Raw genomic sequence first — 12,937 nt, 5'->3', positions numbered from 1 at the left:
CAGCACGGCCTGCAGCAGGCAGGCATCCAGGAGGCAGCACAGCGGGAGGACTGACTGAGAGCCGGCATGAGGCTGATGGGCCACGAGCTCACAAGTTGTTGGACTTTGGGCCTGAAGGAACTGCTCATTTGGTGGAACCCGTTGTGATCATCATGAAAACCAAGGATCAGCTTAAACAAACGTTCGGATATTTCCTACCAATGCGCTAATGTCCTGGCAGCGCTGCCCGGTGAGGGTGAGGGAGGGTGGTGTGGGCAGGACGGCGGTACCCGCTCCCCGGGGAATGACAGGTAGAGGAGCCTCAGCTGAGCCTCCTTTAAAACTGCACCTGCAGCCACCACAGAGCAGGACACGTGTCAGCCAGGGAGCCAGCGGGGATGGGGCTGCGACCACGCTTCCCTGACCCCTCAGACACGTGGGTGAAAACGTAGGACGCTGACCCTGACAGGGCAGAGAGCAGCATCAGCTGGCACGACGCGTGTAGTCCCTCCCAGGGTGATCGCGGGCACTCACGGAGCCCTGAGGAAGGTCAGAGTTCAGCAGGAACATGTAAAGGGCCGGGAAATCCCCAGGGGCCACCACATCACGCAGCACCCCCTGCAGCTTGGGGGAGGCAAGGGTCTGTGAAGCAAGAGGGTGGGGAATGCTCATGCCTGGGAAACAGAGGATAAGTGTGTCGCTGCAAAGACAGACACCAACGGGGACTCAGGAGGCCCGGGGCTAAGTATCTCCAATCCTCTCGGGTCTTGTGTGTCAGAGAGGGTCGGCACGAGACTGCTGAAAATGATCCTGATTTTAAATACTAAGAAGCAAGTGAGGCCCCACGTGGGGGCCTGTGGGGGGGCTGCACTGGGGCTTTCCGGGCCCCTGGTCCTAAGGCAGAGCCAGACTCAGTTGAAGAGCCGGCGATCCGCAGGGCTGGGCGGGAGGGCCTTCCCAGGAAAGGCACACAGGTGGGTGGACCCTGGGGACCACCCACCGCCCAAGCTCCCAACTTCCTTAGTGGGCTGCCTAGAGGCCGGCAGGAAAGAGAGCTGGCACCGGGGTGGAGGGCCGGCTACACAGGCAGCCCTACACTCCTTCCAGGGCGCTTTTTTAGAACCTGTCCACGCAGAACCTGCTCACACTAATACATACGTGAGGCAGGGTTATAAATATGTCACTCTTACTGTTAATCACCCAAGAGGTTCACTTCCACTCCCCTGGGCCGCCGCAGCCCTTCCTCTGAACCTAAGAGAGACGTGCATCTGTCGACCTGCTTTCTCAGCCCGGGCACCCCCACCACCACCTCCGGGGGACCCACAGCCAGGGCAAGTGAACAGAGCTGGGGGCGCAGAGGGAAAGGGGTCTGGCCTGGTGACACAAGCCCCTGTCCCACCGGGGCTTTCTTTATGTGGGTTTGACTCAGTTCACATCCCTTGAACATTCTCAGGCTTTGCAGGCCAGCCTGAAAGAGCTCTTTGGTTACAAGACCCACGTTCCCTGCTGTGTTTTCTCCATTTGCTCTGGCAGGAAGGCTAGAAACGGCCACAGCCAGCTAGTCCATTAGCTCGGCTATATGAAAGCTCAAGGAAAAAGATGCATGCTGGTGTGATCAAAACTGCAGCAACTCTGGCTGCTGAGCCCTGAAAACATCACCAATTTTCTGCTGACCAGAAAACAACTGGTTTCTAAGAACTGCAAACTTGGGTGGAATCAATATTTTGAGAAATCTTTCAACCGGGCAAAACCTGCCCCAGTCGGGCCCTGATGACCGCCAGGAAGGGACTTGTCCTCCGGGAGTAGGGCTGGGGTGTGGGATGGGTGCCCTCCTGCAGGCCAAGGAGACTGGACAGACCTCCAAGAGAAGAGACACCAGAAACCCACCCCACCCACCCCCAGAGACGTAGCAGTGGAGCCAGGCCCCCAATCCTCAGAGTGGGGAGAAGGGACTTCCCTGGTGGCGCAGTGGTTAAGAATCCGCCTGCCAATGCAGGGGACACGGGCTCAATCCCTGCTCCGGAAAGCTCCCACACGCCACGGAGCAGCTAAGCCCGCGAGCCACAACTACTGAAGCCCGTGCGCCCTAGGGCCCGTGTGCTGCAACTACGGAACCCATGTGCCGCAACTATTGAGGCCTGCGAGCCTAGAGCCCATGCTCCGCAACAAGAGAAGCCACTGCAATGAGAAGCCCACGCACTGCAACGAAGAGTAGCCCCCGCTCGCCACAACTAGAGAAAGCCCACACGTAACAACAAAGACCCAACACGGCCAAAATTAAATTAAAAAGAAAATTTAAAAAAAAATTTTAAAGAATGGGGAGGGGACTTCCCTGGTGGTGCAGTGGTTAAGAATCCGCCTGCCAATGCAAGGGACACGGGTTCAAGCCCTGCTCCGGGAAGATCCCACATGCCACGGAGCAACTAAGTTCCTGTGCCACAACTACTGAGCCTGCGCTCTAGAGCCCACGAGCCACAACTACTGAAGCCTGTGCGCCTACAGCCCACGAGCCACAACAACTGAAGCCTGTGCGCCTAGAACCTGTGCTCTGCAACGAGAAGCCACCGCAATGAGAAGCCCACGCACTGCAACAAACAGTAGACCCCGCTTGCCACAACTAGAGAAAGCCCGCGCACAGCAATGAAGACCCAATGCAGCCAAATAAATAAATAAACAAACAAACAAATAAATAAAAAGAATGGGGAGAAGACCTGGCCTCACGGTGTGCCCCTTGCCCCGAGCCCTCACCATGCACCACCCTGCTCCCCGAGCCGGCAAGGCACTGACCAGGGAGGCCTCGGGCAGCCCTGTTTTCCTAACGGCAGGCAGGTGGGCAGCTGCCTCTCGACCCTGATACCAGGGGAGGCAGAGCATGTCCGGTGAGAGCAGCACCCCACAGCTACCTGGACGGGTTCCCAGGAAGGCTCTTCCAACAGAGGATGACTGGGAACCTGCCTTTCTCAGAGCCAGAGAGAGAGAGAGGGAGACACCACAACCACGCCACTCCCCTGTGGCCTTCGGGCCCTGCTGCTTCCCAAGCTCGCTCCCTCAAGGTCTCTCTTCCACCCACCCGGTCACCTCAGTGTCCAAATGCCACAGGACTCTCCAACCTCCGTGTCTTTGCTCCCATGGCCCCTCACCCGAAATGGCCCTGCAGCTCTCTATGGAGGCCCACCTCCTCCAGGAAGTCCCCCCGATCCACCAAACCCCAGAGCCAGCTCATGGCACTCCCTCAGGACACCAAGCACTGCCCCAGGGACACAGACCCAACTGAGATCTCATCTCGGCTCTCCCCACGGCGCCCTCTCCTAGGCCCAGCACACAGCAGACGCTAACAGATGCCATGACCAGCTACGGCCCAAAGACGTTTTTAAAAGGTGAGAATGAGGGAGAAGAGGACAGAGAAGGTGATGGGCTCTGCCCTCTGCCAGCCTCCCTCCTTAGCCCGACACCAGTCCCACCTTGTGGGGACTCGCAGGACCACCTGGGCTCCATGAGGAGAAGGTCTATGTGCAGGACAAGCCCAGTGTAGGCTTGTCCCCTCGGCCAGGCCGAGGACACCACGGCTGCAGAGCGCACGGTGAGCATTTTTACACCCTTGTCCTTGTAAAGAACACCTTGTATCTTATAGTCTGTTGCCTTTGCTACCCTTTTAAGCAAGAAAGAATAAAGCAACGGAAACACAGACTGAGCTGCCTGCAGGACAGGCGGGCGGGCGGGCAGTGCGGGGAGGCCACTGCTGCATGTGCATCTGGCCAGAACCGGGATGATGGGCCGGGGCAGAAGCCAAGCACATCAAACACACACTCTCCAAACCACAGGACAGCAATACAGAGGTGCTCCCGGCCACCGGGAAGCAGGGAGCCGGACTGAGGGTCAGCATGCGGTCAGCTCGGTCCCTGAAGCGAGCTGTGACAGCACAAGCAGAGGACAGCCTGGAGAACAGTGGTCAGGGTTAGGGGCAGCACGGGCAATATTGGTGGAGGCAGCGTGGGCGAGTGGGCGAGGACGAGCACAGATGGGACATGACACAGACGGTGACGGTGACAGCATGGCAGGTGAGGATGGATGGTCGTGAGGGAGCTTGACACAGGCACGCTGGGCTGCCCCAAAGACCCCCACGGCCCACACCTGCCCCTGGGGCTCAGGGCAGCCATGGTTCACGCTGTAAAGGGGGCCACACAGGCACCCTGCACCCACCCCAGCCCCTGTGGCTCCCGTTTGCCTGACCCCGGCTTGCCCTCCCCTCCCCGACAGTGACCTCCAACACACCCCTCAGATCTTGGCTAAGCTTCCCCCTCAGGAAGGCTTCCCACCCACCAGGAGACCAGGACAGGTCTCTATGGGACCCTCCGCTGTTCACGGATTCACACCTGCTCCTGTACCAAGCACCGCAGCAGGGCAGAGCCCAGGGCTGTGCCTTGTACCTGGCACAGGGCCGCAGGACGGGCGGGGCCTTGGGCAGGCTGGAGAGCCCCACCCTGAGGCCCCCTCCGGCTCTGGCTCCGACATTCCAAAGTGATGTGGAGCACAACAGCCAGACAGTGAGGGTCCTGGCCAGTCCAAGCCAGGGCCCAGGCTGTTCTATAAGGGTCCCGCTCCCTGGGCCCTGCCACCAGGGAACTTCCAACAGGGAGACGCACAGATCCAGTGCCTTCCAGGCTGTGGGGACCTCCCCAGTGTGGCCTCCCCACTGGCCCAGGGCGGGTTGGGGAGGACACTGAGACCCCAGGTGCCCTTGGCTCCACCCCAACTAGCCCCACAGCCTCCTGCCCTCAGCTCACTCCCTCATGGGGAACAGGACACATGGCCAAGCCCGCCGGGCGACCGTGAGGATGGGTACCTGCTACCACTCCCAGGACCCAGCCTGGAGCCCCACGCGGATCGAGTACACACGGCTTCGTGGTGGGGTGCCCATGCACACACACGCACATATACGCACACACGCGCACACTGCACATCGCATGTGGGGAGGAGCACAGAGCTTGTTTGGGAACCTCATCACACTGTGGTCGAGCCTGTGTGAGCGGTGATCTCTGAAAGCCCCCCTGAAGGTCCCAACATGCTCCAACGTGGAAGATTTCAGCGCTGCGGGCGAATCCCAAGACGGATGGAAGGAAGAGGTGAGGCAGGCAGGGCTGCCGGGAGCGGAGGTCCTGCTCTGTCTCTGTCTCCATCCCTCTCAGCCCAACCAGGGCCCCTCAGGTCAGCCGTGGCGCCTCCAGCCGCCCGAGGGCCAGTTCCAAGGACTTCTCCCCAGGGCCGCAGACGGGCTGCAGGAAGCTCCCCACCCTGGTGTGGGGGCCTCAAGCGTGCAGGTGGGGCCGGTTCAGAGAGCACCCTGGGGCCTCCTATGCTAAGTAATTACTAAGACAATGAATAACTGTCAAGCTCCCTACATAGGCCGCAGCCATCTTCCTAAATCTCTCCTCAATCTCTCTCCAGGTCAGAACTGAGCCCGGCTGGCTCCTGGTGGTGAAGCAGAGGCGTCCTCAAGTGCAGTGCGGCAGTGCGGCCCTGAGGCTGGGTCTCCTCACCACACCCCAGGCAGGGCCTGGCACTTGGCTGCCCGTCCAGCGGGTGGCAAGTTAGCCTGATGGACCCTGTGGTGCAGGGGACCAGGGCCCCTCGGGGGCCGACTTCAGAGGACGCCACCTGCCCCTCTTCTGAGGCCGTGCCACAGCTGGAGGGTCAGGGCACAAAGTCAGGGTGACTGACCCCACACCTGAGCTCCCCCGGCTGAGCAGTGGCGCCCGGGGCCCCTGCCAGCTCCGACGACAGGGGTGCCTGCGTCTAGGAGGCGGCTGTGACCCGCAGGCAGCCTCGCTTAACACCCACGAGGAGAACGTCACCCCCGTCCCACGGGTGCGGAAGCTGTGGCTCAGAGAAGTGAAATCCTTGCCGAGGGCAGAGCTGGTGGAGGGGGCAAGGTGGCTCTGCCCTGGCCACCCCGTCTGACCTCGAGCAGGGCCCCAGCCTCTGCACACTCATCTGCACCAGGGCTGGGGGCATGCGCCATCCTCCTCGCCAGGCAGGGGCTCCACGCTGGCCCCCGATCTCCCGTATCAGGAGACCCCAGGCTGGTCATGGGAGGTAGGAGCTGAGGTGGCTGGTGCAGACAGACCCTGGAGGCTCCAGCACGTCCCCCGGCATCAGCAGCCTGCTGCTTCTGCCCTAGCCAGGGCCTTGCCCGGCAGCCAGCAAGGCTGCCCTAGGGCCACTCCAACGTTCCAAGACCACAGCTAGCTCAGGGCCCCAAACATTCTCGTGCTGTGGACGCCGCTTTCTCTCTGAGGTGAGGGCTGAGAGTTCTACCAGCACTGTAGATAGGCCTGGCCAGCGCAGGGCTTCCCGGCACAACCAGCTGGGGCTGGCCACAGCGAGCCACGGGAGCTCAGAGGCTCCATGTCATCGACAAGAATCACTTTGCATAGAAAGTTTTTACAACCATTCAAGAACGCACAAGCACTGAAATAACATCTGAGCGTATTTGTGTGGCTCCCCCTACAAGCTTGCAGAACCAGGTGCCCAGGACATGTTACACCGGCACCTGTCCCCAGTGCTCTGCTCCCCACGGCTCCACACACACACAGGTGTGCCAGCGTGGGACACCCTGAGAGGCATTCCTCCCTCCTGAGACTGGCCTGGTGCTAATTCCTCCAGGACGTACCTGGCAGAATGGAATTCCCAAGCAAGGACTTATTTCCAGTGTTTTCTCAATATTCTCAAGAGTAAAAGGAGAGAACAGGGTTTAACTTGAGGTGAGTGAGACCTGGAAGGTCCCTGTTTCAGGAATGTCTGCGGTATCACAGCGGGAAGATCAGGCCAGCCAGCTCCCGGGTCCATGCTCCCTGCTCTGGGGTGGGCAGGGAGGTGATAGACACACAGCACACGCTCAGACCTGCACGCGCTCAGACCACAGCCCCTCCACACACACCACAGGCCACCCTGAACCCTGGAGGGGACACCGCCAGCATCCTCTCCTCTTGGGTCACAAACCACACCCCGAGGAGTCTAGTTTGCCACCTTGCCCCCCTCCACCAGCTCTGCCCTGGCCCTGCTCCCAAGCCCTGCTCTCCAGGGGCTGTGCACTGGGTCCTGCTGAGCTGAGCGACGTGGGAGAGAGGGCCTGCGTGGCCTTCAGCACTGTCACTGCCCCCAGGGTTCCACTTAGTGGCCCCCAAGGCCCACTAGTTGGCCCGGTGCCGTGCACGTGAGGGGAACATGAAGAAACTGAGCTGCGAGGCCGGCATGCAAGCCTCCGGTGTTAGTAAGGATGTGGGTGACCGACCACCACCTGCCCGTCCCACGTGGGGAGCCAGCTGACCCCACCACCAACCCGTCTGGATTCCCAGGGTGACAGACTCAGAGTCACGGCCCTCCCCAATCATCAGAAGGACGTGCCGTAATAACGTGGGGGCCACTCGGGGCTGCCTGCAGACGCCAGCGGCCTCCCAACCGCCCTTTCACGTCCCCAGCTCACAGGTAGGAAATGCAGGCTCGCAAAGGCCCCCAGGTGGGCGGGGGCAGGTGGTGACCCTGAGCATGTCCGGGGAGCACAGGATCACCGTGAGTCCATGAGGTTAATGAACAGCCGCAACATTGCCCGTGTCACCCCAGACCCGGCACCCCCCTCACCAAAACAAAGCGGCTCATCACCCGAAGCACCCGCCCCCGTGATTGGCGTGCCGCCCTGGGCTGGCAGGAGGGAGAACAGGGACTGTACCGTCCGGCGTCGCCTGCTGGTGGGGTTTTTTACATTTGACGTAATCGTGGTCAATCGGAGTGGCTGTGTAAGGTGGGGATGTCAGACCTGGGCCAGAGGAGGAAGGGAGGGAGGCTCCGGGGCCCGGCAGTGTCCCAGCTGAAGAGTGGGAGTCCTCGTCCACCAGGCAGGCCTTCTCCCTGTGGACCAGAGGGTCAGGGCGCAGGTCAGAACCCCGCGGCCCACTGAAATGGGGCATGTGCCAGCCTGGATGGTGCCCTTCCCAGGGCAGGGGCCCCTGTTCCCAGCGCCTCTGGTGACACCCACCCCCTCTGGCATCCAGGGGCTGAAGGGGTGGCCCCACGGGCCCAGCCGGGAGCTGCCCACCCCTCACAGCTGCGCTTGCCGGCAGCTCACGTCTCACGCCCAGGAGACCCCTCCGCAGAAGCACCTGCCCAGCGCCCCTCCAGGCCGCGTCAGCGCCCTTCGTGTGACACCCACGGCCTGACACAATTCATCCCAATCAGTGTGTGGCCAAACATCTGGATTTACTGTGCACTCACACGTGTACAAGGGTATATGCTACAACAATGTTGAGAAAAGTTAAAAACACCTGAAACGTGCAAGGAAATGGCTATAGAGAGCAGGACGCACCTGTGCTCTGCAATAATACACACCCAGACAAGTGGGCACCATCTACAGAGTGGGTCCCAGACTCGCTGCTGGGAAAAAGCAAACTCTGCAACACCTCCAGGAGCTTGATTTTATAAAATAAAATAACCCCTATAACTGGACGTTTACGTGGAAGTGTGTGCAAATGCACAGAACATGATTTGGGAAACTCAACCGTGAACAGATGCTAACCCTGGGGGTGAGAAAGGATTTGTCACGTTTTAGTCCATACATTTATACATTACCAGAGTTTTCTATAACTAGTATGTATTTGTGTATTATGTGTATAAGTTTTAAGTTTAAAAAAAGTTACAATCACAAAAAGGCCATATCACTGTGCCTTGGGGGCCCTGTATGACTACAGTCTCTGGGCACACCGTGTCCACCTGGTGACCCGCCGCACATGTGCCCACCTGTCCCATAGCTGACAGGCCCCGGGTGCAGGTCTCTCTAGCACTGGGCAGAGCCTGCACGGTGCCCAGCCAGGCAAGGGCCCAGGGATGAGGCAAGCTGAGCCAGAGCTCCAGGACGCGGATGCCGGGGTGACCCACAATCAAGGGGAGGCCCGGGGTTCTGGCCCAGGCCTGCCAAGGGAACCCCATCAGAGCTCCAGAGCCACGAGCTCTCTGGTGCTGCGAGAGGAGCCCCTGCCTCTCACACCCTCCCGGCCGCTTGGGAGAAGGGGCAGCAGCTCTCAGAGGGCCCCACCCCAGGGAGAGGCCCTGGCAGAGGGTGCCAGGGTAGGAGGCTGCCGCGTGCAGCATCCACACGGGCAGAGCTGTGCCGGGAGGGGGAGTCAGCTCCTCCAGGGACCGTCCAAGGATGAGGAGGTGATGGGCACGCACAAGCAGCCTCTCTGTCTCAGGTTCAACAGAAGGGTCTCGGCCCAGCCACTGGGAGCCTCGGGCCAGACCTGACTCTGTAGGCTCTGGGAGACTCAGCAGATCCCTCCCCACCCCAATGCCCACTGCCCAGCCGCCACCCAACCGCCGGGAGCACGTGCTACTCACTTTTCTGAAGCTTTGGGCGCGTTCTTCTCCTCGCCCCTGGCAAAGGGCCCTTCTGCAGCCTCCTTCATGAAGCTGACCAGTACCTCTGCACTGACCCCAGAGTCGGGCCTCCCCAGGAGCTTCAGGATGGATGCGTGGAGCCGGAAGTACACCTGGGACAAGGACGCGGGTGTGAGCAGCCCTCCCAGCTGCCGAGGTTCGCTGCCCACCCCCCGCCACCCCACCAGCTGTTAATCCAGCACAGCCTCCCACCCAGCACCCACACCCCCTCCTGGTACCGCGGAGAGCGGACAGCTCCTGCACACACATCTCCCCCGCACCATGGGCTCCCCGAGGCCACAAGTCGCGGGACTTCTGTCTGTGTCCCCACCCCAGAGCCGCCCTGCGGACAGAGGCGGGCAGGCAGTGCTGCAGCAGTGAGGCCTGGGCCTTCCCTCCTTTCCTCTGTCCTCACCACACTCGTCCCTTCACAAGCGTGAGGCCAGCGGCCCAGGCCCCCAGCCAGGAGAGCCCAGGGCACTTTACTGCCCCCAGGAAGTGTCACACACCACAAGTGACCAGGCCTGACCTTCCCACCCAAGTGTGGGTGCCACTTGGCTCCCACGGACAGCACAGTGGGTGACACGACGGCTGCTGTGGCCACAGGTCCCGATTAACCAGCTTCTCCTCACCCAGAGGCAGTTCTAGACAGACAACAGCCAGGACCCACCCAGGTGAGGTGCCTGGTGGTCCAGCCCAGGCCACACTCTCAAGTGGGCACCCCGGACAGAGGAGCCCACACCCAGAGCCCCTCCACCTCCAGCCAACCCGTGGGCCCCAGAGAAACCGGCCCAGACAGTCCATTTTTAGATGCGGGGCACTCATATGTGCCCAGGTGGCCAAACTCAGGGGAAAGCCAAGTGTTTCACTGGCAAAGGTCATCCAAGCAGCAGGTGAAGTATTTTGAATGAAGACTCAACAACAGAGGGGAATTTTCACCAGGGTAAGGTTAAATTCTTAAAGAGGAATGCCATTTTTTTTTTTTTTTTTTCCTGTGGTATGCGGGCCTCTCACTGTTGTGGCCTCTCCCGTTACGGAGCACAGGCTCCGGACGCGCAGGCTCAGCGGCCACAGCTCACAGGCCCAGCCGCTCCGTGGCATGTGGGATCCTCCCGGACTGGGGCACGAACCCGTGTTCCCTGCATCGGCAGGCGGACTCTCAACCACTGCGCCACCAGGGAAACCCGGAATCCCATTTTTAAAGCAAGATAGACACATGGTCCAGCTGAGCACCTGCCCCCTGAGAGCCCGGGTGGTGTGCTGGGAGGGTGGCCTCAGCCCCTCATCCGGAAGGCCCTGGGCCCTGAAGGGCCAACATCCTGCCTGCTCACTGGTTCTATCAGACAGCAGCAGAGGCCAAAAGTCCAAGGAAGATACATGCAGGAAAAAAGAGAGCAGTCATTCTCCTGAGAGTGAGAGAGTCCAGGCTGAGTGTGCTGACTGCCCTCCCTCAGCGGCCTCAGGGCACGCCAGCCACTCCTCTGGGCGGCAGCCTTCACATGCCCCAAGCGGAAGTCCCTCCAAGGAGGGGCTCCTGACCCAAGTGCAAAGCATGAAAGAAATGCGATGGGGAAGGACGTGGGGCCTGGGCTGTGTGGACAGCTACCAGGATGCTGCCGGGGAAGCACTAGACAGGAAGTTTCCTTCCACACTCCACAAGGAACCCCCGGAGGTGGCCCAACACTGCTAGACACCACTCAGCATGGAGCACTTTAAAAAAGCGAACTCTTTAAAACGTGACTTTTTTGTTTGCTCACAAGGCTCAAAGATCACCACAAGGCTCCAGGCACAGGCCGTCGTTGATCTAATGTTACGTGACCTTGGGAAGCGCTCAGAGGAGTGCTCCCTGGGACACCTCTGGTGGCCTAGTGGTTAGGACTCAGTGCTTTCACCACTGTGGCCTGGGTTCAATCCCTGGTTGGGGAACTGAGACCGCAAGCCCCACAGCAAGGCCAAAAAAAAAAAGTGCTTCCGGATACACACACGAAGCCACACCCAGCCTGCACCCTTCACAGAGGGAGTGGAGGAGAGGCCACACCCATGAAGCAGGGGCTGGGTGCTCAGCCGGGCGAGGGGGCAGGAGAACATGAGGGAAGCCCCAGCTCCTTCCACTACATCTAGTCCAATGAGAAAAACAAATTAAAAGATGGTAAGAAAATGTTACTGTGCGTCTACATGTTAACAGGAAACATGCCTAGAAAAACAAGGACAGGGCCAAAATGTCAACGTGGATTGTTGCAGATGAGGAGCTAGGATCAGCGGGGACTTTAACTTTTCAGTTTAAACACTTCTGAATTATTTGATTATTACATTTTTCTTAACCATTAACATCTATTAATTTAATAAACGGAAAAAAACCCTAAATGCAAAAAAGGCATACGCAAGCAGATTTTGCCCCAAATTTCAAGCACCTTTCTGGGCGGGGGATCGGTGGGGGTGGACACGCAGCCTGAGAAAGGGTGACGCTGACAAGCCCAGGGCCTTGGGAAGCCTGGTGCACCCATGCCTGTGCTGCGTCCTCAGTGGCCCCCTCAAGGTACCACCATGGGCACCAACGAGAGCACTGAGCCACACACCTGGAACCACAGGTGCAAATCCAGGCAGCGCACACGCGCTGTGCTCAGGAGGAGCAGCGCAAGACGCTGAACTGGGGGTCCAGAGGGCCAGCAGCTGCCCGGCTGAGTCCCACCAGGATAGGTACTCGGGGCACCCACTGCAGGCTGGGAGCCCTCCCATGCACCTGGGGACCAGGCTGCAGGCGCGAGTGCCCCGGAGCCAGGGATGCCGCGTGCTAATGCTCCCTCCCCCAGAAAGGATGGTGAGCACCCCTTAGAGAGAGAGGAAAGGCTGTTTTAATTGAACTGCATACAAAGAAGTTTCCAGTGGGTTGCAGGGAAGTCACTGGGACCGTGTGCCCCAGCCCCAGGGAGACAGTGAGACTGGCCCGTCCCCTCCCCATGTCCCCGCCCGGGGCCAGCGCGGTGTCACCTCCAGGGCCTCCATGGCCAGCTCGGGGGGGTTGTGGTAGTGGATCTTCTTGGGGTAGCGGGCCGCCTCCTCGTGCAGGTAGTGGCCAGCTTGCCGGTAGTGCCGCAGGTACACGGTGGGCGGCTGCTGCTGCTTCTCAGCCACCTTGCCCAGCATGTAGTGGATGAGCCACTCCTCCTCATCCCCGTCACCCTCGCAGTGCGCCGCTGACGTGAAGCAGTGCCTGGCGGTCTCCAGCATGCTGTCTCGCCGCTCCTCCATCTGGAATGAGACCACGCGGTGTCCTACTGCCACGCCTGCCACACTGACACGCCATGTGGCTCCTTCACGTCCCTTTTCAAGGAGCCGAGGGAGCCCCTGCTGCACACAGACCTCAGCCCAGACACCCGGCACCCACACTAGGGGAACATTCCCCCACCAGGAGGGGCTTCAAACTTCTGAGCACAGTGTCAAGAATTTTACAAGGACTCAACAAGCTCCTCTGAGGGAGCAGGGAAGAGACAACAGCTTCTCCACGGCCCTGAAACTGGTGGCTGACCAGCGC

At 60.2% G+C, this 12,937-nt stretch overlaps 1 protein-coding gene across 6 annotated transcripts in view; it reads right to left on the bottom strand.

Moving 5' to 3' along the window:
- CABIN1 (calcineurin binding protein 1) overlaps positions 1–12,937 on the bottom strand; it is a 98,207-nt gene that overhangs the window by 49,875 nt on the left and 35,395 nt on the right. For 5 of the 6 annotated variants that reach the window (XM_079943131.1, XM_079943134.1, XM_079943132.1 and 2 more), the window contains 3 exons: positions 12,394–12,654; positions 9,367–9,518; positions 7,793–7,884 (listed from right to left, as the gene is read on the bottom strand). In XM_079943131.1, the coding sequence (XP_079799257.1) occupies positions 7,793–7,884; positions 9,367–9,518; positions 12,394–12,654 (505 nt within the window). Of the gene's footprint in view, positions 1–7,705; positions 7,885–9,366; positions 9,519–12,393; positions 12,655–12,937 lie in introns of all 6 variants that reach the window. The other variant, XM_079943136.1, reaches the window with a different exon arrangement.

Source organism: Stenella coeruleoalba, assembly GCF_951394435.1.
Source record: "Stenella coeruleoalba genome assembly, chromosome: 14".
In the NCBI taxonomy this organism is placed as follows: domain Eukaryota; kingdom Metazoa; phylum Chordata; class Mammalia; order Artiodactyla; family Delphinidae; genus Stenella; species Stenella coeruleoalba.
This window is presented reverse-complemented; position numbering and strand designations above follow the sequence as displayed.